The sequence below is a fragment of the Gymnogyps californianus genome, chromosome 1 (genome assembly GCF_018139145.2).
Source record: "Gymnogyps californianus isolate 813 chromosome 1, ASM1813914v2, whole genome shotgun sequence".
In the NCBI taxonomy this organism is placed as follows: Eukaryota; Metazoa; Chordata; class Aves; order Accipitriformes; family Cathartidae; genus Gymnogyps; species Gymnogyps californianus.
In genome coordinates, this window is record NC_059471.1 from 201,869,633 (window position 1) to 201,897,071 (window position 27,439).

The following is a 27,439-nucleotide window of genomic DNA, read 5'->3' on the forward strand; positions in this document are numbered from 1 at the left end:
GGCTGGCACAGGAACCCGTGGGGATGGGAGGTGGGATATAAAGTGTTGGGGGGCTGTACCCCGAGACTGTTTGTGGCGATAGGTAAAACAGGGCACGGGCTCAGCACTGCCTGCAGCTGCCTGAGCTGTTGAAGTGCTAGCACAGCCTGACACAGGCTGTCCAGCCTGCCCCAGCCAGCGCTTTCCCCAGCGGGGGACTGGGGCTGGTGGGACCGGGACCATTTCCACTAGGCAGCGTGGGCCACGTCGCCCTCTCCCAGAGGAAAGAGCACTTTAGTTGCTTGTACAGATGTATGCTCCTTCTAAAGAGGAGCTGGTCTTGAAAACATTTAGAGAAGCATTCCCTCTAGGGTTTCGCAGCACTGATATTCTTTATTTTCTTTTATTACAGTGTATATATATTTATATATGTATTGATTGTTGGCTGCTGCAGTGAGATATATTACACTCTATAAGCTGATGGAGTTGAGTGAAGATTTGGCCCAAAGCTCTTTTTTCCCACATTTTAAGAGGAAGCTTAAAAGAACTTTCTTTCAATTTGATTTTTTTTATAGGATCGACCTGCCTTGTCCCAGAGGCTGGTGGGGAAATCCCATCTGTGGCCCGTGTAATTGTGAGACTAGTAAAGGGTTTGATTCTGATTGCAATAAGACCAATGGAGAATGCCACTGCAAGGTAAGCAAAAGAAACCAGTCTTAAATCAAAATTTCTTTAGTTTAAAAAGTAACTATACCACTAATAACTACAACAAGTGAGTATCTGAGACAAAGTACACACAGTTGTGCTTTGTATCATATATATATATATATATATGTGCACAGTGTAGTTAATCTTTACCTAAAACATTTTGCTGGCACCACCCTTCACAAAATCATACTGTGCAGCTCTTATCTTATTTGCGTTTGGAAGGCAAAACTGAGAGGATGAAAGCCTGGCTCTGATCTCTCTGAAGTGCAGCCTGGTTTATCAGGAGAGATCAGACTGGGGCGCAGAGGAGTGCCAGTGGTGTTTTGTGTATCACAAGTGAGTAATAGCCATGAAACAGCCCGGGCCAGCTGGGTGAAGCTCTCCCCTGTGCGATGGCCAGCAAAAGGCCTGCCAGCTGGAGAGAGGTAAATAATACGAGAGGCTAAATGCTTTCCTCAGTGCCGGCTCTGCCGAGTTTAAGAGGAATTTGCCGTGGACAGGCAGGGACAGACGGGGGACACGGGAGGGGAGGCGCCTCCCTCCTGAAGGTTTTACAAAGGACTTCGCACAATAGGTTTTACAATAGGCTTGAATGACATCAGAGGAGCTGGGCCTGTGCAGACCGGCAGCAGTGAATCTGGCCCCATACTCCTTTCCGAAATGCCAGCAGGACACACGGCAACTGTTGCATTAAATCGAGTCAGTGGGGTGCCAGCACCATGCTCTTGTGTAATCATGTAACGCCTCAGATTGAAAGCATTTACAGATGCGATTTGAATACGTGATCATTGGTTGTTCTCCACCCTGTACATGAAACACAAATGGACGGTGCAAGAAGTTTCCTTACTGGCTTGTTCGTGCCATACGAGAGTGGAATTGCAAAGCAGAGGAAGCTGCAAATCCTCCAAGAATACGTTTGTTGGGCACTGGCAGCAAGTACACAAGGAGTAACGTGGGCCCTCCGCCCCCCCTGCAAATGGTGGTCCAAACCCCGGGTCTCTGCAGCACAGGGCAGCCCAGCCATCCCCCTGGTGCTCAGCTCTGCCTCTCGGCGTTGCCTGGGCTAAAACAACACACTTCCCATACCTTTTATGTTTTCTGTTAATAGTAGTATCATTATTATCCCATGCTTTGCAAAATTAGCCCTTTTATCATGCACATGCTGCTAGAGCAGGGTTTCAGAAACACAAGCAATTTGGAATATAAGTCAAATACCTCGTGTCTATCGTTTTGGTTTTTCTAGGCAAATTACTACAGGCCCCAGAGCAGTGACACCTGCTACCCCTGCGACTGCTTCCCGTCCGGCTCCCACACGCGCGCCTGCGACATGGAGACGGGACAGTGTCCTTGCAAACCTGGCGTCATCGGGCGGCAGTGCAACCGCTGCGACAACCCATTTGCTGAAGTTACCGTGAAGGGCTGTGAAGGTACCTCCTGTCCAGCAAGCGCTGCTGATCAGCTGGGCTGTAGTTGCAGGATCAGAGCTGCTAGCAGCGGGCAGATGCGGGGTACACAGCGGTGGGCATGCAGCTGCATCCTGGGGCGCATGTGAGCCCGGCAGGGTGGCTCCAGCAGGCGCAATGGGAGCTGCAGCAGCCTAAACATGCACCCCTCCTCCTAAGTCTGTGCCAGTATGACTCATGGGGGCTGGGGAAAAAGAAGAAAGCTCATATTTGTTTAATTTTCGTCAAATGGAAATATAGCAAGCTTAGAGGGGGAGAGCAAAACACTCTTCCCAATTTTACTTGAAACCTGAGTTCATTTGCCAGTGCAAGCATTGTATTGCTGTGCCGCAGCTGGAGGCGGGCAAGAGCCCTCATGCCTTCTGCCCACAGAGGCTGTGCTGTGCGCCTGGTGCCCTCTGCCTTTCTTCCCCATCTTGCCCATCCTGCCTTTCCTCTCACCCACCCACCCACCCTCCTCCTGTGATCAGCACAAAGCTGCTGCAGCAGCCATGTCGCCACAGTGTGTGGGTGAATTGAAGGAGAAATGTTTTCCCACAATAAAGGAGCAGGCAGAGATAGGCAGAGCCAAAATCCAGAGCCCCGTAATCATTCTGAGCTCTCCTCTGCCTGTACCTGTCTGCCTGCACTGGTGGATAAGGAGCAGCTGATGGAAGGCACTGCAGAGGACAGGTATCCTGACGGGGCTTGGGAATTACAGGAAGGTCCTTTAGGCAGGTTGAGATATCTCCTTGTTGTGATTTTTATCTTGTCAGAAAAATTGTGTTATTTCTTTTTCTGCTTTCAGTAATTTATAATGGCTGTCCCAAAGCTTTCGAGGCTGGTATTTGGTGGCCACAGACCAAGTTTGGCCAGCCAGCTGCTGTGCCATGTCCTAAGGGATCAGTGGGTAAGTTCCCTGGGTAAAACATTAACTACTTTATCTACATGCCTGTTTGAGGGGGAAAAAAAAGAGAAAAAAAATGTGTACATAAGGAATGGCATTAATTCATTTGGTCTAGAGATTACAGCATAGCTCATGCATATCACAAGCAGAAAAGTTTAGCTAGCTGAAACTCAAGAACTGTTAAAATACATTTGGAATAGTAGCAATAAATAAATACAAAAGTGCAGCAGATACACACATAAAAAGAACAGAAATTCTGTATCTGTATTTTCAAAAAAGCACAGTCCAATTTTCTATTTTCTGTTTATCAAGCAATTCTTACACATGTAACTTTTAGTTTCTCATGACTTGTACATGTTCTTTAGCGATACAGCTCCTCTGGGCAAAGATAAAATGAGGAAAATCATTTACCTGATGATTGCTTTACTAGTGTTGCAGGCTAATAAAGCTAAGAGTTAGAACAGAACTCGCGTTTTTCACCCAACATCTTTTCTCTAACCCATAAGTCAGCTGAAAAATGCATTTTATAAAGCACATGAGCTGTGTTGTTTTGTACAGCAAGCAAATGACAACCTGCTTTTCACACGTGTCCCTGAAATCATTTATCAGATTTTTGAAAACGAAGTTCGCAATCTTTTCTGAAGGCTGTTCTGTGGGAAATGAAACCTCCGTCTCATTTCTGGGCCTGGTAATTCTCTGCTGTGAGGGCTCCTCAGGCTCAATGAGTTATAAATGGTTATGTGACTTCCCCAGATATTACTGGGGGGAGGTCGCTGCCTGTAGGTGTGCGGAAGATTTGTGGTCAACCAGGCTCCTGTTCTGAGGATTTTAGAAGATAGAATTGATTTTTTTTTTTTTAAGTGAAGAATATTTACATTATTAAACAGTATAAAGTTGAATTAAAATAAGTTTTCTGCACTGTTCTTGTGGTTGACCCCAGTGGCTCTTCTAGCAAATAGGCTAGCAGGCAAGGGTACTTACAGGAATTGCATGTTTTAAGTGGATTTTACAGAACATTAAAAAGAAGTAAGCTTTATAATAATGAATATTCAGACTAAGAACCTGACACTTAGCTGTATTCGCCTAATCATGGAAGAGAAATAATATAATCAGATATTGTTCAATTAATTATAATTCTTATTTAGATATTAGTAATTAAATGGCTTAGACACATGCAATATGTTATGTGCAAGTTAACTAGCACAATGTAAATTTTGAATTTGATAACTTGCAATTCACTGTGAAGGATCCACAGCCAAGAATCTCATTTTAAAATGATTTGACAAATAGTACAAAATAATAGGCTAAATTAAACAGTAAGCTGCTCACAGACCATTCACAAGTGGCATAAGGCAATTATACGTGTTGGCTGAAGTGTTTACCGCATGCAGCGTGCAAAGGTGCTAGCATGTTTTGACATGAAGACAGCATTTATCCTGGAGGTCTTCCTGTATAGCCAATTACACAGAAATCTGAGCAGGGATATGTTTTCAGAAATATTTAGGAAGTGCACAGTCTTTCTCATATTTGGTATAAATCAATTGCTCAATTCATTTGAGAACATTAGGGCAGCGAGGCTGAGAGTGGTTGGGCAGATCTTGAAGCTTGCCTAACTTTTCTCTAAAGCCTGAGGAAAACGATTCATAAAGATTAGTAGTCTTTAACTTTTCTGACAGGAATCCCAGTTTGGAAAGTGAAATATGTGCATAGCTCTAAGAAACTTGAAAATGTAGGAAAACTGAAAGTCAGGATATTTGAATTGTATGAAGATGTATCCAGCACAATTCAGAACATTATTTACCATTAATGTTTTGTTTCCTTCAGGAAACGCGGTTCGCCATTGTAATGTTGAGAAGGGCTGGCTGCCTCCTGAGCTTTTCAACTGCACCACCAGCACTTTTGTCGATCTAAAAATTATGGTAACCTGTGTTTTCTCATTTTTCCCTTTATTTTGTAAATGATCATCAATTCAGACTCCAGTTTGATATCCCTGCACTCCATCTTTTGACTGAGTCCTTGAACCCCCTTGTTTCTCATCAGGACCATTGTGCTTTACTGGCTCTCAGTTACATTTTCCATTGAGTTGTCCTGTCAACCCTTTCTCAAGACAAACACCATTTTGATCAAACAACTCCTTTGTACCAGAAATCCCTAAATGATACTTGTCTTTGTAACTAGAATGAAAAAAAAGAGATGTCATTGGGTTTTTTCTTCCTTCTTGTCTCTGATTCAGAATGAGAAGTTGCACCACAATGAGACCAAGTTGGATGGAGACAAAACCATACGGATCGTGAGAGTGCTGCAGAATGCCACCAAGTACACACACAGCTTGTATGGCAACGATGTGAGGACAGCTTACCAGATGATGATCCGGGTGCTCCAATATGAGAGCCAGCAGCAAGGGTTTGACTTGGCAGCCACAAGGGATGTGGAATTCAATGAAGTAAGAGAGATACTATGTACTGTGCTGAGCCTTTACAATTCCCCTTAAAAATTTTATGGCAGTGGATGATTAAATTTGTCTTTGACCAAGGTGGAGCGAATATCATGTACTTGCTTAATCTGTTTCACAAATGAGTCAATCTTCTCAATTTAGAATGGAAAGTTGGTTATGCATGTGTGCATGCACACACATATGTGTGTAACACAAATATCGTAGAAAGTGCTGTTATAATAAATATCATCATAGTAACAACCAAAAGCAAAATTCCCCAAATGAAAAGATAATCAACGTGATGTGTTATTCCTGGATAAAATAGCTTTGTGTACCATCTTCAATTTTGTTGGAAAACCTGCCTAATGTGATCATTTTCATTTAAATTTGCAGTGAACTAACTCTGAGCCAGTTACTGACTCTGAAGATTTCTTATAGTTCAGTTTGGAAACACTTGAGTCATGTTTATTAAACAGTTGGTACATTGAAAGACACTCCATACTGTATTGATATTTTAAAAGTGATGCAGGCACACACAAAAACGCATGCCAGAGGGTTTCTGCTAGTCAGAGCATTCATGAAAGACCCAGTTATTACCAAAGACCTGACCAGGTCTAGAGAACAAGCTGTTCCCTCCCTGTCGGGGGAAACACATAATTGTGGTGGAAAAATGTTAGATGTGGAGGAAGTTGGGAGTTTTCTGTGGTCTGAAAACATGAAGGTTGGATGACCCATGTCAGGCTCGTAGAGCTCTCCTCATTGCCATGTGTGCTGCGGAGTACTGCTGTCCATGCTTGCCAATACTATTTCCAAGATCCCGACCATGGCACAGCACAGAGTCCAAGCTAAAACATCCTACTGTGCTAGCAGAGCCCAGAGCTCGGGCACCAGTGTAGGGATGCTGGAACGACCCTCCATGGGCCAAGACTGGCCTCTGTGCTAGCCAAAGGTGGTCTGGCTCCCTCTGAAGGTGTGCTACACCCAGCTCACTGCTCACAGTACTCCAGGAGGACCAGCCAGGTCAGGTAGACTTTGGGCTGAACTTGGAGACCCTGTGCAAGGCCAAGCTGCACCAGGAGAGGACATCCCTGGGGAGGCGGGAGAAGGAGGAAATGTGGCTGAGAAAATTCCTCAGTGTCTTGGGCTGTACAGTCAACAGAGAGCAGAGAAATTCTGAAATGTTTAACATTTTAGATGCACCAGATTTTAAGAGATTCAGTGTTTCCTTTCCTAAGGAGACACTGTGCTGACAAACTTGTACCTGCGGGCTGTGAATTGAATGAATTCTGCCATTCAGATCTTGAGAAGGAACTTCATTTTTAGCATGTTTTGTTAAGTAAAAATAAGAACAATAGGCAAAAAAAAAGGTTTGGAAACCTCTGCTTTAATTTATTATTCTCTGCACTTCGCACTGAAACTCATACAGATGATGTTTTCAAGAACTCCCTAAATATTTTTAGGATAGGTCAGGAATTTGAAAGCTAATCAGTAAAGCTCATGAGAAAAAGGAGGTAACGTCCTAGGCTGAGGGAGCACAAGGGGAGAAGGGATTTATTTTTTTTCATAGTTTCAGGTAGAAGCCTGAAAAATAAATAATAAAACAACATAAATAACGTTAACAAACACCGAGGAGGCCTGGTACCATGTACAGCATGTGTCTCCTGCATTCCTGGGGAACCATGTAGTGCTTCTCACCCTAGATGGCAGCCTCTTTTATCTCAGATGCACGCTTGCAACCTCAGACGATACTTAGAGCATATAGCATCTTCCCCATCTGCTTCTAAATGAAGCCTAAATATTTGCCTTGGCTATTTTAGAGCTTGAGGTGATTCATTCCTACCATCATTTATGCAAATTTTACCTTAGTTAGGAATTAGGTTTTGACACAACAATGTAGTTCATAAGTACACCATGATTAAAAACTTCTTAGCACCTTTCCCATTTAAGCCATTTAACATTCTCTTTTGGGGTCTTCTTCCGTTCAGTCTGAGGGTCCCTTTGCATATTCTTGTAAGAAAGGGCAGAAGGGGCAGGTCCTTGGTTAGAACTTCCTTTTTAACACCATTTGTAAGCAACATAAAAATGGGGGGAGAACAACATGATTTAAGTTTTCTTATGTATTTTCAAGTTTGTATATACAAGTTAATATTCGCTCTTGTCATTCTTCACCATGTAAGTTGTCCTAGTTATCCAGGAATCAACAAATTAAAAAAAAAAATATCAAAAGAAAAGAGAAATCAATATTGCTATCTATGGCTTTCTTTTGATTTTTAACATCACATTATTTTGATTTCTCTGGGGGAGTTCTTCAGTGTACGTACCAAGCACTCTGCTTTTCCTGTCTCTCATCTCTCCGAGACAAAGAAAACATGGTTAGGTTTTCCTTCTGCATTTTCTTGCTAGGTTTACTGTCATAAAGGGGAAAGAAAGTAGGCAGTTCTCTTACAGCCTCCAGTTTTGGCTTACTTTGCTCGTAAAAAGTTTGGAGGGATTTGCTTTATGTAACAAAAAAACCTCAGGGTGAGTAACTGGCGTGCATATTTTCATACGGCTGCAGTAGAACATGCCTGCATTAACATATTTCATTATACACTCACCTGAGGCAGTAATGCCAATCATTTTCAATATTCCTCACTTGAAACCCAGCGCTTTGTTTGCTTCATAATTTAGGCTTGTACTTTGTTTCTCAGAATATTATCAAAGTGGGTAGTGCTCTACTGGACCCCAGCAATAAGGAGCACTGGGAGCAAATTCAGCGAACGGAGGGTGGCACCGCTCACCTGCTCAGGCACTATGAGGAATATTTCAACAACGTGGCCCAGAACATGAAGAAAACCTACATGAGACCTTTTGTCATTGTTGCCACTAACATGAGTGAGTATCTGTGTTGAAAACTGCCATTTTGTATTAGAGCTTTAAAAATGCGCTGGATAGAGGTGCTAGCTATTTGTTTCAGTAGTACCCACAGAGAAACAACATACTTGGATTTTCTAATCTGCATTCATTTCAAGTCAGTTGAGCCTTGATCCATATCTCAGTTGCCATGGGGGCCTCCTGGGAGATGTCTGATCTGTTTTCCCTCTGGGTCATGCCAGTGCTCTGTGTGGCATTTTGTTGCAGCCACAGTAGTGTACAGATGGTAGGAAGGACAAAGTTTGTAAGTAAAGGTAATGGCTTTTGAGACCACCTAGTATAGTTGAACATAGTAGATCATGTTCTTGAAAGAGTCACACCACCACCACACCCTGAACAATTACTGCAGTACAAAAAAACCTCCTACTATTGATCGTATACCTCTGATTTTCACATGCCTTCCTAGCCTGGAACCTATCCAGAAAATCATCTTCTGGAGAAATTCCTGTGCTGAAAGGTATTTTCTCAGAATCACCCATCCAAGCCTTCAAACACCGTCCCAGCCTTGCAAAACCCATCATCAGACCAAAATTCTTGGGGTCCAAAATATCCTTAGAATCATAGAATCGTTTAGGTTGGAAAAGACCCTTAAGATCATCGAGTCCAACCGTAAACCTAACACTGCCAAGTCCACCACAAAACCATGTCCCTAAGCGCCACATCTACACGTCTTTCAAATACCTCCAGGGATGCTGACTCAACCACTTCCCTGGGCAGCCTGGTCCAATGCTTGACAACCCTTTCGGTGAAGAAATTTCTCCTAATATCCAATCTAAACCTCCCCTGGCGCAACTTGAGGCCGTTTCCTCTTGTCCTATTGCTTGTTACTTGGGAGAAGAGACCGACCCCCACCTCGCTACAACCTCCTTTCAGGTAGTTGTAGAGAGCGATAAGGTCTCCCCTCAGCCTCCTTTTCTCCAGGCTGAACAACCCCAGTTCCCTCAGCTGCTCCTCATAGCTCTTGTGCTCTAGACCCTTCACCAGCTTCATTGCCCTTCTTTGGACACGCTCCAGCACCTCAATGTCTTTCTTGTAGTGAGGGGCCCAAAACTGAACACAGTATTTGAGGTGCGGCCTCACCAGTGCCGAGTACAGGGGGACGATCACTTCCCTAGTCCTGCTGGCCACACTATTTCTGATACAAGCCAGGATGCTGTTGGCCTTCCTGGCCACCTGGGCACACTGCCGGCTCATATTCAGCCGGCTGTTGACCAACACCCCCAGGTCCTTTTCCGTCGGGCACCTTTCCAGCCACTCTTCCCCAAGCCTGTAGCGTTGCATGGGGTTGCTGTGACCCAAGTGCAGGACCCAGCACTTAGCCTTCTTGAACCTCCTACAATTGGCCTCGGCCCATCGATCCAGCCTGTCCAGATCCCTCTGTAGAGCCTTCCTACCCTCAAGCAGATCAACGCTCCTGCCCAACTTGGTGTCATCTGCAAACTTACTGAGGGTGCACTTGATCCCCTCATCCAGATCATTGATAAAGATATTAAACAGAAGTGGCCCCGATACTGAGCCCTGGGGAACACCACTTGTGACTGGGTGTGGGTCTAAACTGAGAAAGAAACATCAGACATACCAAGACACCTTCCCCACCTATCACAGTAAATGCCTCCTCTGACCAGCAAATAGCAGCTCCTGCACTTGCAGGACTGTGATGTACTTCACAGATGTCCCCGTGGTACGCGTGCAAGTGAAGCACAGCAACCGCAGCCTGGTCAGCCTGTTTCCCCATTTTCTCCCCTGCCCTCTCTATTTCATTTTCTCCCCAGGTACCAACAGTCTGAGCTGATCGGGTGTTGGTGATAGTCCTGCTCTGAGTGGGAAGTGAGACTGCGTTGGGTGACCTTCAGAGGTCCCTCCCAAGCAGCATTGCTATCTGGTTTTCCTTTCAGAGGTGGTCTAAATTATTATCAACCTGAACTTGTATTTAGCTTTTCAAGCTGCTACTTTTATTTCAGACCTGAAGAAGGGCTCATGTGCCAAAAAGATTGTTTTATTTTCCCAACTACACCCATTGGTATAAGAAGTGAATTTACCTTTGCCTACAAACCTTGTCCTGAGTGTGCTTCATGTCCGCAGTCAGAGGGGCATAAAAAGCTGAGGCATGAGACAGTCAAGCTACAAAGTTATAAAGTCCTGCATCAACTCCAGGGGGGAAGGATTATTGTTGAACTAAGCCAAACTGAAATACTTTGATTTCTGTTTAATAAACCAAAACCGAAGTATTTCCTTTTGGTTCAGGACTATCAGAATCAAAATATTTTTATCTTTACACTCAGAAAAAAGTATGCTCAGTATTTTAACCAAACTGAACTGAGATGAAAACAAAAACCAGAATTTCTTGCAGGTTGTAAATCCTGATTTTTTTCGACCAGCTTTTCCTGAGTAAAAAGGCATGAGCTTGGGAGGGATGAGGCAACTCTGGCCTGAAAGGGGTCTGTTTTCTTTTGAACAGTTTTTCCAGGTGAACATGGTGTTAATGGAGTTTCCTAATGGCTCATCTGGGAGTTATTTAGGGACTAGGAAAGGAATGGGAATTTGCAGATCTTAACTTGGATATTTCTTCATATAGAAACTTGCAGTGGATCACAGCTTTCGGTGTAGGGTTACCCCCAGGACTTCCAGCTTCTCACTTTTATTAGAACATCTAAATTGGCACTCAATGACTTCTCTTAAATGGGAAAGTTCAAGCCAACTCAGCTGCTTTTAAATATTTTGGCAGTTAGACAACAGGCAGAGCTGTTGAGGTGAGCCAGAGAGGTGAGCTAGTGTAGAGGAAGGAGAACTGGAAGACTGAGGAGTAGTCCCAGGTAAAATCCAGGTTATTTTCTTTGCTTAGCTGACTTTGCAATTTAACAGATGTAGAACTCTATTTCTGAAGCAGCAGATTTAGCCTTCCCTACAAGAAGCAAGTCTGAAATTGGAACATGCCACTTCTGTATTTCCAATGTTTGCAGTAGTGTTTTCCTAGTATGAGACACTGTCTTGTGAATTCCTTTCCACTGAAAAATAAATTTATAATTTGATAAATGTAACATAATGCTCACATGTAAGCTTTTAGTTGTCATTTAAGGTATTAACTGAGAGAAATTAAATTTGACTTTGTATTTTGGGGTTTAAATGTCTTCTCTGCATTGTGCAGATATTTTAACCTTCCAATCATGTTTCATTTTGTCGCAATATCATATTTGAAAGCATTGAAGTTAATTTTATAGGAAACTTTTTTCCCCCCAGTTATTGCTGTTGACATCTTTGACAAGTCTAATTTCACGGGAGCTAGAATACCACGATTTCATGACATTAAAGAAGATTATCCAAAAGATCTGGAGTCATCTGTTGTCTTCCCTGATACTTTGTTCAGACCTTCAGACAGGAAAGGTAAAACCCTTCTGCTGCCGTTTGGAGGGCAATTTTGACTAGCTCCCAAGGAGCATGATTAATCCTCGCAAAGCGGAGTGATACTAGGGTGAGAGCAGGGCGACCATCTACACAAGCGAACATTATTTAGGGATGGAGCAGCTGTGCATACTTCTGAGGCATTTTGCCTGCCGGCAGCGGCAGGAGCATGGGGGGCTGCGTAACTGGCTGTACCTGTCTGTCAGGTCTCGCTTGTGGCCCCTCGAACTGCCCTGTCAATGCAAGAGAAACGCTCTGCCTCAGTTCCCACCAGGATAGGATGGGACGGCCGCCTGGAGCCTGCAGGCCCACAGCCACCTTCCCCTGGTCCCTGCAGAGATGGAGGGAGGCGGTGTGAAAGATGGAGAATCCAAACCTGGGAGCAGAGCCATGTTATCAGAACTAGACAGCAAATAAGAAGTCTTGAGCTGCGCAAAGAGATGGGTGATGAGGGAGAATACTTGGGGAAGTACCTGCTTCGCAGTGTCTCTGAAGTACCCCGAGATTGCTGAGAGGAACCACAAGTTACCTTGGACAAGGGAAGAGAGAAAGGGTAACCCGAAGTGCAATAATTATACACGTACTATGTCTGAATGTCCTCCAAATGGGGAAGGAGTAACACTTGTGAAAATAACACATAATAATTAATAAGCTAATACAACTTTATGACTTTTTCGTCAGAAACAGGGCACCTGCTTGTGTGACTTATATCTTTTCGGTAAGAAAAAAGGGAATGTGAATTTTAAGAAATAGTGCCAAAACTGAAAGCTCATTATATGACAGAATTAGCAGGGAGAAATCCCATGTGACCAGTTGGTGTAGTCATAACACTAGCTTTGCCATGTATAAAGGTACATGCAATTTAATAGCATGCATATTGGTTTAATGTTCTCCTTAAATCGTGCACAGAGTGTTTATATACTTATGGATCTTCTAGCTTAGAAATGGCTTATTTTCTAGCTAGACTAAATGGTTATTCATGGTTCAATGGTTATTTGATTATCAGCTGTATAACTATGAAATGTGCTAAAATTTTATTAAAAATATTAAATATAACAGTAGTGTTATAAGCCTAGAGTTACAACAACAGTAACATTTCTGTATTTTTGCAAAGCAAAATTAATAGTTTAAATAGTAGCTCCGAAGCTGTGTGGAAAGAATTTAATATTTGTGTTAATTCCATAGCAGTGCCTACAATGAAGCCTTCAAATCAAAAATTATCCTCTAAAGTGAACAGTGATGCACTAAGCCCTGAGAGTGCTTTTGCAAAGAGAAGGAAGCGACACCCAGATGACTCAACACATCATACTGTTGCCATGGTCATTATATACCGATCCCTGGGACACCTCCTGCCTGAAAACTATGATCCTGACCGAAGGAGCTTGAGGTAAACTTCAAACCTGTTTGAGAATTGTGCAGATCCCTTCTTCCACTTGCTCTGAGTGTGCAGGGGGAGACAGAGCTGCTTTTACACTGACCGAATGTCATCTGTGCTGCAGTTGTCACCACAGTACTGTCTCTTGTCCTTCTCTGACACACTGTGGGAGAATAACCATGTCAGTAGTGCCAGGAGCTTTTGGAAACACAGCTGTGTGGAAGGCTGATGGTGCATCTACTTCACTTTCTGAGTGGAAGCAACTGGAAATCTTTTATTCGCAGAACCTACCAAATCAGTGCTTTGTATTTTAACGTTTAGATCACTGTGCAATTTTTCTTCTTCTGCAGATTGCCAAATCGCCCTATTATTAACACACCTGTAGTGAGCACAGCCATTCACAGTGATGAGGAGCTTCCTCCCAACCTGGTGGAAAAGCCCATCATAGTGGAGTATGCCATGCTGGAAACAGAGGAGAGAACGAAGCCCGTCTGTGTCTTCTGGAATCATTCCATCATGTATGTCTCCTGCTTGCTTTAGGGCTGTGCGTGGCAACTGTCTCAGTAGCAGAGAAGTTCTGCCCAGGAAAACAATTCTGGAGGAAAACCCTTTTTGCACCGTTTATTCAACTGGCAACTGATTTCTGGTGGAATAGAGCCATGTAGTCATTTCCCACCAACCTGAGAAAAATGAAAATAATCATCCTAACTCCTCAAACAAAAGACTAGCCATGTGGTTTCTAACAAACACAGTGTCATCATGTCTTTCTGCAGGGTTCATTTTCACCCAGCAATAATAATTCTCACAATTTCCTTGTATTTGCTCATGCTTTTTGCCCACAGATGTATATCTGGACAGGCATAGTCTGACTCCAGTGCCTGAATTCATGGCTCATCTGAGGTCAGGACTCTCATTGCCCCATGCCCTCTTTTTAGGAGGGCATCTCCAGGAGATGATTCAGTTCTTACGTGGGCTGAATCTTCTCCTGTTACACTCCAGTGACTATGGACAGAGTACGTGGCAAGCAGGCACCCACCCTTGATGCCTCAGCCAGGGCCGGTGCAAAAAATGACAAAACCAAGTCTTCCTGTTGGTAAAAAGGAGGACTGAGGTTTTGCAGATAAAATTATATGAGTAAAGATTATAAATTTTTGAATCTCAAATTTTTGAATCAAAAGTCAACCCAAAGACAGTTGCACTAATAAGCAGCAACTTACCTTTCATTCCATCAGCTGTTGTGGATTTGCTTTCATTTGTTTTAGTGAAAAATTGGAGGGAGAGGAAATACCTTCTTTGGGACCTTAGACCTCTTCCAGTTGTTAGGAAGCAGTCATAATACATAAGCAGAACATAAGGAGAGACTATTTGACTCTCTAGGAGGGAAGTATGAGGGAAAAGATTAAATATTCTGGAAATGGCTTGTTTAGGTCTTTTTTATTCAGTAAAGTTAAAGATACAGACATATTTTTCTTGAAAATGTGAAAAATGTTAAGAACTGTATATGCTCGTGAGTGTTTTGTTGGGTTTATGGCATTGTGGAAACAGCACAGTCCTGTTGGAGATATGTCAAGAGTGTGGATAAAACAAAAGAAAATGTGTTGAGAGGTAACAACATGCTGTGCATGTTATGATTTCATGATATCGTAACTATTACATATATAATGCAATTTTCAACCATAAAACCAGGTATATAGTGAGAGGATGATATTGTCTGCCCAGGGTGAGAGGAATAGCTGTTACTTGTTTCCTTGTAACCCAAAAACTCTAGTAAACCTATGGAAAAATCCATTAAAAGGCAATATACTGTGCTGGAAATAAAAGAGCAAACTAACCTAGGAAATGTTTGCCTCTTAGTCAAAAGCTTCAGGAGATTATATCGTTGAAAGGATCGAAGAGGCAACAGAAATCTGTTATGTTCACAATAATAAACTACTCCATTTGCCTGCATCTAAAGTAGTGTATTTGCTGGTATGTACAGAGGATTCTGCCAATTGTGAGAGAATGGCAAGTCCTTTTTCATAAATTTTTGAACATCGTATGGGCTTGAATAACTCATTAGCTCTAAAGTGATTCATCTATTAGCTATTTGCTGGCAACTTCAATGGCATTGTTGTCTGTGTTACGCCTTCTTACAGCCACAGTTGAAAAGCAGCTCTTAAACTGAATGTAATTAAAGAGTTTTTAAAAAGTGAGTGCTTTTCAAGAGAAAGTGATATTAAAACTGTTTAACAAATATTTTATTGCTGAATGAAAAAGGATGTCCTGTCATATCTAATTAAAAACTCTTTCAGTAACTACAAGACTATTATTATTACTCATTAACTTCAGAATAGAATAATGAATATTGATACAAAATAGTTTCTGAAGTCTCTCGAGTTAACCAAGGCTGCACAGGGAAGAATTTTTAAGGGAGCAGTTCCTCCTCAATGTTAATACAGGAGATCTCCTGATATGAAATATTATTTACTGGTTTTAACCTTTTCTTGTGTACTTTTCAGAGGAACACTATAACAAAACCATATTATTGCTGAAACATATTTCACGTAAGAGCTCTAGAAGCAGTGTCTAGATCTAGGGAAATAGAGATGACTCAAAAACATGTAACTCTCTATGGTTTTGGTATTTTTTACCTTTGTTACGGCCAGTTTGCTCTGTGCAGTCGCTTCCCCATATTGCTTGTGTGGTCACTGACCCAAAAGCAATTTTTTTAAAAAAATTTTTTTTAAACTCAAAACAGATTGTTATAAAACCACAAAATTTGGCCAGCAAAGCCAGCTGTCATATTAGAAACTATTTCAACTGAAGGCTTTTTAAGTTGATGATACTCTTTCAGGCAGGTGACAGCTATAAATATTTCTGTCTTGGTACTTACAGTCCTCTCTAGTTGTGGAGCAAGAGCTGCCCCAGAGAGCAATAGCAGCGGGAGGCAAGGGGAGATCAGAGGACTGCTCTCAGAAATCCCTTTTTTCCCCACAGGATTGGCGGGACAGGTGCCTGGTCCTCCAGAGGATGTGAGCTGTTTTCCAGAAACCAGAGCCATATTGCTTGCCAGTGCAACCATATAACCAGCTTTGCTGTCCTGATGGACATTTCAAAACGAGAGGTAGGTGATGTCAGGCTCATGATTTTTGAGGCTTTGGTTTTCAAGGGCTTGGATTCAGAGCTTGAGCTTGAGCTTTGAGCATGACTCAGAGCATCGTCAGTGGATCGATCCCATGTTGCAGTGTGTCAGGAGTGCATTGCCCCGTGCCTGACAGCACCTGCTGTTGTATCTGCTGAAAGGAGCTTCTTACCTGGTCAGTGCACCCTCTGGGTGCTGCCTGTACACACTCAACATGTTGAGTGACTTAAGAGGTGGCATCAACCACTCCTGTTGGTCCTAAAGCAAATCTGTATGTTGGCTCAGTAGTAATGAAAACATTGGCATTCCAAGTAGTAGATTTCATTGGAGGAAAAGGAAGGAAAAACTCCCAGAGGTCCTGTCAATCTGTCTTTCTACAGAATGGGGAAGTGCTTCCTCTGAAGATCGTCACTTACACAACTGTATCCATCTCACTGGTGGCTTTGCTGATCACCTTCATACTGCTGGTCCTGATCCGCACGCTACGTTCCAACTTGCACAGTATCCACAAAAACCTGGTGGCTGCCCTTTTCTTCTCTGAGCTCGTCTTTCTTATTGGAATCAACCAGACTGAAAACCCGGTAAGAATTACTCTGTGCTTATTGCTAGAGGAGTTGTCAAGCTTTAAATCAGGGGGTTCATAATGCGACTTTTACCTGCTCCCATCTGTTTCACTTTCTCTTCTTTTTTACTTCTGCTTAGCCTCAACAGTCATTTGAAAAACATCAGACTTTTAATATATTCTTGTGTGTTTTACATGATCAATAGCAATGCCAGGAGCTAGGACTATATCTTATTTTCAGAGAATATATGACAGCAGCCCTGTTGAAGTCTTATCCCAGGAACTGAACCCTGAATACTGAATTCTTTCTTCCTTTCCATCAGTATGTTTTCTGTCTTGCTTTGTCTGTTCAGTAGGAGGCTCTCCAGTTTCTCCTGCAGCAGGCACTTCACAAGCCCAAACGGCTCCTTGTGTTGACTGGTAGGTTGTCAGCTATGTGTTGCTGTGCAGGTGCTGATATGCATGTTGCACACCCACCATGGCCATTCTGGAGAAGCCACTTGCCAGGCATGGGACAGCTTGCTACATCCAAGAATCAGTAGGAAGCCTGTCGCTTTGCTTTGTGCCTTCCAGCCACAGTGATTGTTGGCTTCAGCCCATCATATCTGTTGCCAAAGCTTAGTGCAGGCACCTCCAGCATTGTGCATGTCAAGAAACGCAAGCTATGAATGGACTGAATATGAGATATATGCCACACATGTAGTGCGTATGTTCTGTACCTAGGGCCTCATTGCTATCTTAACTATGTAGCATTATATGTAGTATTGCTGCTGATTCTTAGTAGCACCCATCTCAAAAGTCATGGTTGCCACGCAGACAGGTAGGAGACAAGCAGGCAAGGGTTCCAGCACTGCCAAGCTTCACAGTCGCCTGTACCAAACAGGCAGGAAACAGATGGGGGTGACATGCAATAAAAAGTATGTCCTTAACAGATATGAAGAATATTCAAAATGTTAGTATAGGGATTATCTGAACACTCTGAAGAGAATTTATCTTCTAGAAATCCATTATTGTACATGTTTCAATCTAAATTTTGAGAGGGAAGTAAAATCTTGACATTAGAACACACCAAAAAAAAAAAATGAACCATGCTGATTCCACATTGTCCAAGCAGCAGAAATGGGAGACTATGCCTACATTCGATGAGTATCATCACCGTTATGGTACTGACACCATGGTGCCTAACCACGCAGTGTCACTTGCGGTATAACTTAAGCCTAAAGTCACCCTGGATTCTAATGTCCATTTGAGCTATAACATACATTTTAGAAAGTGTCTGACCTTGACTAATTTCATCTTCCAGTAACTGGGTGCTGTCAAGACCTTTTCCTAGTAAATTTGAGAGACCTCTCTTATAAAAATCATCTTCCCAGGAAGCCTCTGTTCAATAGTATTTCTTTTGGAAAACTAAATAAAATTAAGCTGTTTCAATTCTTCAATTTCTAAGATTCAGGTTACTCTGTTGCCTTTTTTCTGGGCTTTCTTCCCCCACTTTACCTTTTGAAAAATTGTGAATGCTAAACTGGATGAAACTTTCCAGCTGGTAGTGTCACTTCCAGTCCCCTATTCCGATATTCCCCTGATCAGTAACTCTGCTCCCTTATCTGCTGCTATGGTGAGATCTTCTGCAGTGACCTGCCCTCTGGGATATGGTCTCACGTCATGTGTGACCCATGTTGTGTTTATTTCATAATATACAAGTTTGCATATTAAAATAACTTTGCTCAGATGAACTCACCTTGCCAATTGATCCACAGCACTCCATGTAACTTGACCTTTCCCATGCCTTCTTGAGCACACCACTTATTTTTCACTGCATTTCACTGCCAAGGAGTTTATATTCTTTCAGTTCTCCAGCATGAATACTGAGGAGCAGGGAGCCAAGCCCACATCCTTGCAGAATCTTACCGAAAATTATGCGGTAAATGATGGCTCCTCATTTCCAGATTCCTTTCAAAATATCATGAAGCACCAAGCAAAGGTTTATAAGAGTAGTAAAACAGTTCGTTACAGCAATACCACAAATACTAATGGTCGTATTTGGTGAGATTGTTCTCTTTTGCTCCTTCTCATTTTCATGCTTTGGGGCTCATGGTGTGATCATGTCCTGTACTGTTACCAAGACTCAGTGAAACACCCCAAACCTTTAACCCACTTACAAAGATCTTTAAGTTACAGAATATATTTCATGCGGCAGAAAGCCGCTCCTTACAGCCTACCCAGTCAATTTGAGAAGTTAGGAGGGCTGTAAACCATGTCTGCTTGAGACAATTATTCATCTGTCTGTATGGAATGAGAGTTGTCTAACGAGTCATGCACTGATGAACATAAAGAGGTAAAGAATGCTGGAGCACAAATAATGCTGTGCTGCTTGGCACCCAGCCTGGCTTTTATGGGTTTCTGTAAATTAACAGTCACATTTCTGGGTGAGGTTTTAATCTTTCCCTGGACTATTGATAGAAAGTGATTTATTTTCTTTCTTTTCTTACCTGAAAAAGGTAATGTTCAGGGCAGCAGTCTACTCATATGCATGTGCAAGTAGGAACAAAAAAAGCCCTGCTTACATAGAGGGAAGAAAGGTCTTTTATTGGGTGAGCTACATTTTCAATAACACTTGGTGTTATAATAAAGTTGATGCAGTAAGTGAATCCAGAAAGTTCATGGTCTTTGTATGATTCCTTCACTCGGCAAAGTTAAACAGGGAAACTTACGTTTCTGAGCATTATGCCATGAAAAAACACTAAAAAGTCATGCCAAAATCTGAAAGCAGGGTCAGTGCTGCACAGGAACAAAAGGTTCCAAAACACAATGTAAAACATTTTGAAACAAAAATTGAATGGTTACACAAAGTGCTCTTAATTTAAGCTTATCAACAGATCCTTGGCAAAATCCTTTGCTTTGCTTCTGAAAGAAGGTTGATTGCAAGATTTCAATTCAGGTGTCGGACGCTTGTGATCGTTCCTGTTTTCACCATCAAACTGTTAAGTTGCGAGGGAAAGCTGGTTAGCAGATATTACAGAAATGCAAGTCTGTGAAGGTCAGAGGTTTCACGGTGGCCATTTGGTCACAAAGATGACTTCAGCTACCAGTTTGCCCACTGTAGCTGTTACTCCTAGTCACACTAAGGACCCGATGTCTTTGGTTTCAGCAGGTCCTTCATTTTTGCTGGTCTCAGCCTGGCAGAGCTGAGTGGTCCACTTTGTGCTGCTGATGTAGGATAAAAACCAAATCCAAACCTGGGACTGGAAGCTCTAGATCCCCTTGTTCCTAGCCGAAGATATGAACTACCCGGCCAGCACTAGCCTGCTTTCTGTTTGTCCTCATGACTTCTGTGCCTGACTGCAAGTAGCACAGCCTCAAGAGGAGGGTGGAGCCAAGCATTTCTGGACCCAGAATATCCTACAGCCTGGCGATTAGGGTGGTTTTCTGCAGTGGATGAGAAGGGGGTTAACCCCCTGCTCCAGCCAGAAGAAGCCACTTTATAGTCAAATACTCTGATTTCAACATTAGGTAAAGGATTGATCTGCGCAGTAGGTGGTGATCTACTTCTGACTGCATCATTTTAGTCCAGTGATAATGGCCAGGCATCCTCCATGACTTGTTGAAGTATAGATGTGCAAGGTGTGCAGGGTTCATCAGTGAAGGGCAGAGCTGCAAGGACAAAAGAGATGCATCCATGCTTCTGCTTCTCAATTTATTGTTTTTTTTAAAAGAGTCCCAGAAAAAAAGCTGTAGACCTTTTCAGACCTATGACACAGACACATAGGGGCAAAATGGTCTGCTGATCTTACGTTAGATCACAAGATCACATCAAATTTTGCCTATTTGTGAGACAGACATTTTATTTAACTGATAAGAAAATTCTTCAAAGAAAGGCTGGATTTCTTTGGTTAAAGTCTACAGATCATCTGTTGCTCATGTTCAGCACGTTCACTTTTCCTGGGCTGAAGCTTCATGGATTTCTGTCCCTAGAAGTGAAGTTTTTAGAACAAGAAGGACTTTCTCAGGGACTGGTCCTAAACTGAAGACCTAAGATCTTCTCACACCTCCCCTCCACCTCTGCCAAACACAAAGAGAGTTTCTTTGTACTTTTTTATCTACTAATATCAGGCACAAAACATGGTCTACTTTAAAACAAACCAAAAGTGTACCAAAATAGCACACTTCCTTGGAGACAGATCTCTCTCTCTCTGGAAAGAATGAAGTAGCAGAAAAACCCATAGGATGGCCCTTGATGTGGAAATGGGAGACACCGAGTCAGTGCAGAGCTGAGGGTGGCCGTTTTCAGGAGCAATTTGTTAACTTTGCAGTGAGACTGGTTTAGCTGATGCAGTTAAACATGCTGTGGCTGAATTTGGTGTAGTGGCATTGTGCAGGCGAGACTCACACGAGGCAGGGCAGAGGGTCTGCAGCCTCCATAGGAGCATCCCCACCTCCTGCTCTGCACCAGGAGAAAGAGCCAGGAGCTCTGCCAGCCCTGCCCCTCCTGCGAGCAGAAGGAATTCAGTCAGAATAGCCAAAATCCTCACCTTTGCAGCAAATATGCACAGAGAAGTTAGCCACAGAACACGGAGGGCAAGGGCAGTGACCAAAAGCATGTTGGGTTGATAGGGTAAAGCTGAACTAGACTCAGAACAGGCCACATAATTTAAGAAAAAAAAAAAAGCTTTCACAATACAAACAGCTTTTCTGAAGCTCTGAAAAACTTAATTAATGGCAGTATATTTGTTCTGCCACAACCTTTTTATTACACTTTCCTTTAGCTGCACGGGGGAGCCAGTGACTCACCAGGTGGTGATTCAGAAGAGCAGCTCTAATTTCCCTGCCCTTTCCCTTCTGCAGTTTGTGTGTACCGTGATTGCCATCCTCCTGCATTATTTCTACATGAGCACCTTTGCATGGATGTTTGTGGAGCAGCTCCACATCTACCGGATGCTGACTGAAGTGAGGAACATCAACTTTGGGCACATGCGGTTCTACTACGTTGTTGGCTGGGGCATTCCTGCCATCATAACAGGTACCCTCAACCACCCCAGAACAGCTTCGTTTCCCTTCCCTGCTGTCTTCACTGGCCAGATTCAGGAAAGTTGCCCCATCCAAGACAGCTATGGGTGCACTCAACTACTGCTGTCACTTCAGTGTTTTGCTGAACGAGGGCAACACCAAATCATGCCTAGCAGAAGTCAGCCTGAATTTGGCAAATCTGCGTACCGAATGTCTGTTGCCCCAGCTGAAGTGATACTGATGGTTTTACAATAATGTAAACGTAATTGCACCCAGATTAAAACAGGACTTGATAACATTGCTTGGGAATAACAGTATTTTTATTTTAATAACTTTGCCAGTAGCCTTCAGAAATTTTTCTTCCCTGTGCTGGTACCTTGGGATACGGACACATGGTCTCTCGGGGAGGTGGCTGCAGTGGCTTCAGAAGCGATGCTGCCCACAGGACATTACTGTCCTTCAGTGGGTGTTCCCATTGCCTGCCGTCAACCAGCAGTAAATGCTCCCTGAAAGGGATTTCAGCAGTTCTGTTTTACTTGGCATAAAAACGAGCTGGGAATACTCAGGCAGCCTTTTACTTCATTTCAGATACAACTTCCAGTTGAGGAAAAGTAATGAAAAGCTGGAGGCAGTAATCTTTTAAACCATTTCGGGGTGATCCCCAGGAGCACATCCATCTCCGCCCTCACCATGCCTATTTTTGCAATCAGACATTTCCAGTGTCTAAGCACATGGTGCTGCGTTAATTCAGGCAGACAGCTCCTCGGGAAGTGCGCTTCGCAGAACAGTTGGAGCGGGGTTTTTTGGTTCGACTATTTCAGCATGTATCTGTTGCCATATGGGAAATCAGATCATAGGCAGACAGTTAACTTTTATCCAATTACTTTTATTTTTGCAGATAAAAACATACTGTCAGCAATGGCAGAGGTTTAGATGTCTCTCAGATCAAACAAATAGCTGTCACTCATATACACTTGAAAAATATTATGGAACAAGTTAGACTTAAAAATATATGGGTTTTTTTTCTGTGTGACTTAAGAAAATGTAATACCAAAATGTAGTGTAGGTTAGTACAGGTTCGTTCTCTCTCTGGAGAGCTGGTAAGTTTTTCCATATCACCTTGTGCATAAATAATTTCTGCTTCTATCCATTTATCCAGAACACAGTGGAAGGCACAGCCCAGAAGGCTCTGCTGCTCTAGATGTATCCCTGACATTTTAAATAGAAATCTTCCTTGAACTTCTAAAACATTTCAGATCTGTGTAACTTTTATCAGTACACACAGGACTACTGCAGTATATTCAGGAACATTTAAGTGCAATCGGATAATTGGCAGTGTCATTTCTGGTAGAAAAGAAGTATTATCATTAAATAGCAATAAGCAATTTGCATTTCAGAACACATAACTCTTTAGAAGAATTTTGTCAGAAGGATTTTCTGTTTCATGTTTAGTTTGTCTCCTGAATTTTAAACTAATTCAGACCTCCTCAACAGCAGTATTATGCAATCTAATTATTACAAGTACACCATTTTTACATTTTTCTACTTAGATATTGTTCTCTGTGATATGGAACTATTTTGCACTTTTAAAACTATGAGTTACGGTTCCAGGTTGTCTCCTGTAATTTAATCTCTGAATCTACTGAATTTGCAGTTCATTTAAATGAAAAGTCAGATCCCTATTACTGAGCAAGTCAGAGGATTTTGTGAAACGAAGGATAAAGAAAGCTAAGCCTTTAGTTTCCCCTTGCAGGTTTAGAAATCATCTGAAGAGAAAATTTTTTCATCATAAATAGCACAAGTGGGATTTCTTGCCCCTGGATAACTTTGTTACTGTACATATTTTAAATAAGCTGCTTTTATAAATTTTAGATTTTAATATCTAAACAGTAAAAAGGTTCCAACTTCATAACATGCATCTTAAACACAATTTCTTTTAAATTGCTTTATGAGAGAAGGATTGTGTATGTTTCTTAATAGTGGAAAAGTATAGATATGGGAAGAAATTTTAGTCTTGGACATCCAAAGGGCTTTTTTGTTTTATTTGAAAGATAAATATCTAGCCCATTTCATCTTTATCATAGCTATCCTGAAAAAAAAAATGAACCTACGGTAGCAGTGGCTTTACTCTTGTTTTGTTTATTTATTTATTTTATTTTCTGTGCTCAAACTGACATTCATTTCAAGCTGGGACATAGTGGTCCGAAGGCATCTGTGATGGGACCAGGCTACTTGCAGAAGGGAACCTTGACCTTTAAGGCGGGGAAAAACTTAGTAAAATGTTTACATAGGGAACACTCTAACAGGGAATAACCACATTTAATCACAGCATAGAAAAGCAAATTGCCATGAATAAAAGTAGGATGGAAGTTGGGAGAAGGCTTACAGCTATCAAAAGAGTGTGGATCTGGAATATTCCTCCATGGGGAGTGATAGTGGAACATTTTAAGTTTGCTTTAAGCTTGCTCATTTTAAAATGTAGTTTGTTCCATCTAGGAGAGGGATTTTATGACTTCCTTGCCTCAGGAGCAAAGGACTGGATTTGGCACCCTGCAAGACCCTTCCAGTTCTGAGTGTCTTCGTGGCAACACGCTAGCGGGTTGGCATATGTGTGCAGTAACTGCTTTGCCATGGAGACCGCAGTGCTCATGTTAAAACAGATTCTTACGTAGCCCTAAAACAAATATCCCCCAGAAAATGGCACTTTCCAAATCTGCTATTTGCTGTGAATACTAAGCGAGGCGATGAGTCAGGAGAGAGGTGAGGCTGAGTCACACGCGGCTGCTGAGCCCGCAGGAGCTCAGAAAGGTCGAAACATGCCCCTCCAGCAGCACCTCCCCACGGCGTGCTCTTGGCACGCTCCTGGGATGGGCCCTGGTTCCCACAGGACACTTGGCTGTAGGACCAGACCCAGTTCCTGCAAACGTGCAAACGTCAGTGAGCTGTCACACAGCCCGCACACTCAGTCTACTCAGGACAGCCAGGCTGCAGCATTTAATTGATGTGCCAAAACAATTCTCTATATTACATTGCATTGGCTTAATTCTGCCTTTGGGTAAAGTGTTATTTCACATATTGTTGACTGCAGTAAAATTTGAACCACGTACCTGAAGACTGCAATTTGCCCCATTTGTTTAATGGACAACTTTAGGGTAGCATTTTGAGAGTGAAAAAATGTTGCTGTCTGCCAATTACTCTTAGAGCCAGATGTTTGGTCAAACTGTAGTTTAAGTCCCACTAATGGGGAAATCAAGTCCTGGGAAACAGACTGTGTCTATAGAATTACATCTGTATAAAATACTTTATGGTCTCTTAATCATTTATGGCTAATTCTTTCTGGATGGCAGCTGCTGAAGGGGGTGGTGGAAGGGCCAATGGGAGCAGGGAGGGAGACCAGTCCTATCTCATTCCACATTTCAGAGAAAACAGATCCAATATCCACTGCTTTGCCAAATAGCCAGTTTAATTTTCATAGACCATAGGCCTGTACCAGATGTGAATATTGGCTGTGGGCCAGCTTTAAGCAGCAAGAGTGAAACGCAGCTACCTCTCCCTTTTTCAGTGTCTTTTCATCAAAGCACACGGGCTTCAATTCAAAAAACAGGTTTATTAATGCACATGAATTCTCCTTGCAGAGAACAGCACTGCCGTCAACCTTGGCCTGCTTGAATCAGGACATACGCTCAACGCAATAGGTGCCCCTGATGCCCAGACAACATGCTGCAGCCATTTACCATATGTCATTGGCTGTAGGCCTCGTAGGGATCAATTTCTGTGTCTTGAAGAAGGAAGACCTCTGCAGACGGGGTACACCTGTCTCAAAGGGGGAACAGGATCTTTGCACAGGAGTTAGAAGGGCTCATTGAAAAAGCTTTAAACTAGATTTGAAGGGGGAAAGGGATAAAACTAGGCTCGCTAGAGATAAACCTAGGGGCAGCACGCCAATGTTTGAGGGATGGTGTGCTAGTGAGGTCCTTTGGTCTGCCATCTCAGTGGAGGTAGGGGATGGAGATCCATGCAACGGCAAAGACACAAGGGTTATTGATGTGTTAGAAACCACGGAAGCGCTTGACAATGGTCACGTAGGAATCAGGGCTTTTCCCCCCAAAAAGGTGCCAGGATCAATAGCCCAACTGAAATGCACTTACACCAATGCATGCAGCATGGGCAGCAAACAGGAGGAGCTGGAAGCCATTGTGCAGCAGGAAAACTGTGATATAGTTGCCATCACAGAAACATGGTGGGATGACTCACAAAACTGGAGTGCTGCAATGGATGGCTATAAACTCTTCAGAAGGGATAGGCAAGGAAGGAGAGGTGGTGGGGTAGCCCTGCATGTTCGGGAGTGTTTTGATTGTCTAGAGCTTGACGATGGTGATGATAGGGTTGAGTGTTATGGGTAAGAATCAGGGGGAAGGCCAACAAGGCAGATATCATGGTGGGAGTGTGTTATAGACCACCCAACCAGGACGAAGAGGCAGACGACCTATTCTATAAGCAGCTGGGAGAAGTCTCACAGTCACTAGCCCTTGTTCTCGTGGGGCACTTCAACTTACCAGATGTCTGCTGGAAATACAATACAGCAGAGAGGAAACAGTCTAGGAGGTTCCTGGAGTGTGTGGAAGTGTTCCTGACACAGCTGGTGGGTGAGCCAACTAGGGAAGGCACCCTCCTGGACCTGTTGTTTGTGAACAGAGAAGGACTTGTGGGTGATGTGATGGTTGGAGGCCGTCTTGGGCATAGCGATCACGAAATGATAGAGTTTTCGAGTCTTGGAGAATTAAGGAGGGGGGTTAGCAGAACTGCTACCTTAGACTTCTGGAGGGCAGACTTTGGCTTGTTTAGGAGCCTGGTTCGCAGGGTCCCTTGGGAGGCAGTCCTGAAGGGCAAAGGAGTCTAGGAAGGCTGGACATTCTTCAAGAAGGAAATCTTGCAAGCACAGGAGCAGACCATCCCCATGTGCTGAAAGACGAGCTGGCGGGGAAGAAGACTGGCCTGGCTGAAGACAGAGCTTTGGCTGGAACTCAGGAAAAAAAAGAGTTTATGACCTTTGGAAGAAGGGGCAGGCAACTCAGGAGGACTACAAGGATGTCATGAGGTTATGCAGAGAGAAAATTAGAAGGGCCAAAGCCCAACTAGAACTTAATCTGGCTACTGCTGTAAAAGACAATAAAAAATGTTTCTATAAACACATTAGCAACAAAAGGAGGGCTAAGGACAATCTCCATCCTTTATTGGATGCAGGGGGAAACATTGTGACAAAGGATGAGGAAAAGGCTAAGGTACTTAATGCCTTCTTTGCCTCAGTCTTTAATAGTAAGACCAGTTGTTCTCCGGGTACCCAGCCCCTGAGCTTGAAGGCAGGGACTGGGAGCAGAATGAAGCCCCCATAATCCAACGGGAAATGGTTAGTGACCTGCTACACCACTTAGACACACACAAGTCTATGGGGCCGGATGGGGTCCACCCAGAGGAACTGAGGGAGCTGGTGGAAGTGCTCACCGAGCCACTTTCCATCATTTATCAGCAGTCCTGGCTAACCAGGGAGGTCCTGGTTGACTGGAGTTTAGCAAATGTGATGCCCACCTACAGGAA

The 27,439-nt window shown here is 43.0% G+C and overlaps 1 protein-coding gene across 1 annotated transcript in view; it reads left to right on the plus strand.

Annotated features, from left to right (window-relative positions):
• Positions 1 to 27,439, plus strand: part of CELSR1 (cadherin EGF LAG seven-pass G-type receptor 1) — a 174,616-nt gene that overhangs the window by 134,165 nt on the left and 13,012 nt on the right. Inside the window, exons 14-25 of the mRNA XM_050899730.1 lie at positions 555 to 675; positions 1,931 to 2,114; positions 2,938 to 3,039; positions 4,861 to 4,955; positions 5,270 to 5,479; positions 8,161 to 8,344; positions 11,621 to 11,764; positions 12,968 to 13,169; positions 13,508 to 13,675; positions 16,134 to 16,260; positions 16,659 to 16,859; positions 21,683 to 21,857. Of these exons, the coding sequence (XP_050755687.1) occupies positions 555 to 675; positions 1,931 to 2,114; positions 2,938 to 3,039; positions 4,861 to 4,955; positions 5,270 to 5,479; positions 8,161 to 8,344; positions 11,621 to 11,764; positions 12,968 to 13,169; positions 13,508 to 13,675; positions 16,134 to 16,260; positions 16,659 to 16,859; positions 21,683 to 21,857 (1,913 nt within the window). The remainder of the gene's footprint in view (positions 1 to 554; positions 676 to 1,930; positions 2,115 to 2,937; positions 3,040 to 4,860; positions 4,956 to 5,269; positions 5,480 to 8,160; positions 8,345 to 11,620; positions 11,765 to 12,967; positions 13,170 to 13,507; positions 13,676 to 16,133; positions 16,261 to 16,658; positions 16,860 to 21,682; positions 21,858 to 27,439) is intronic.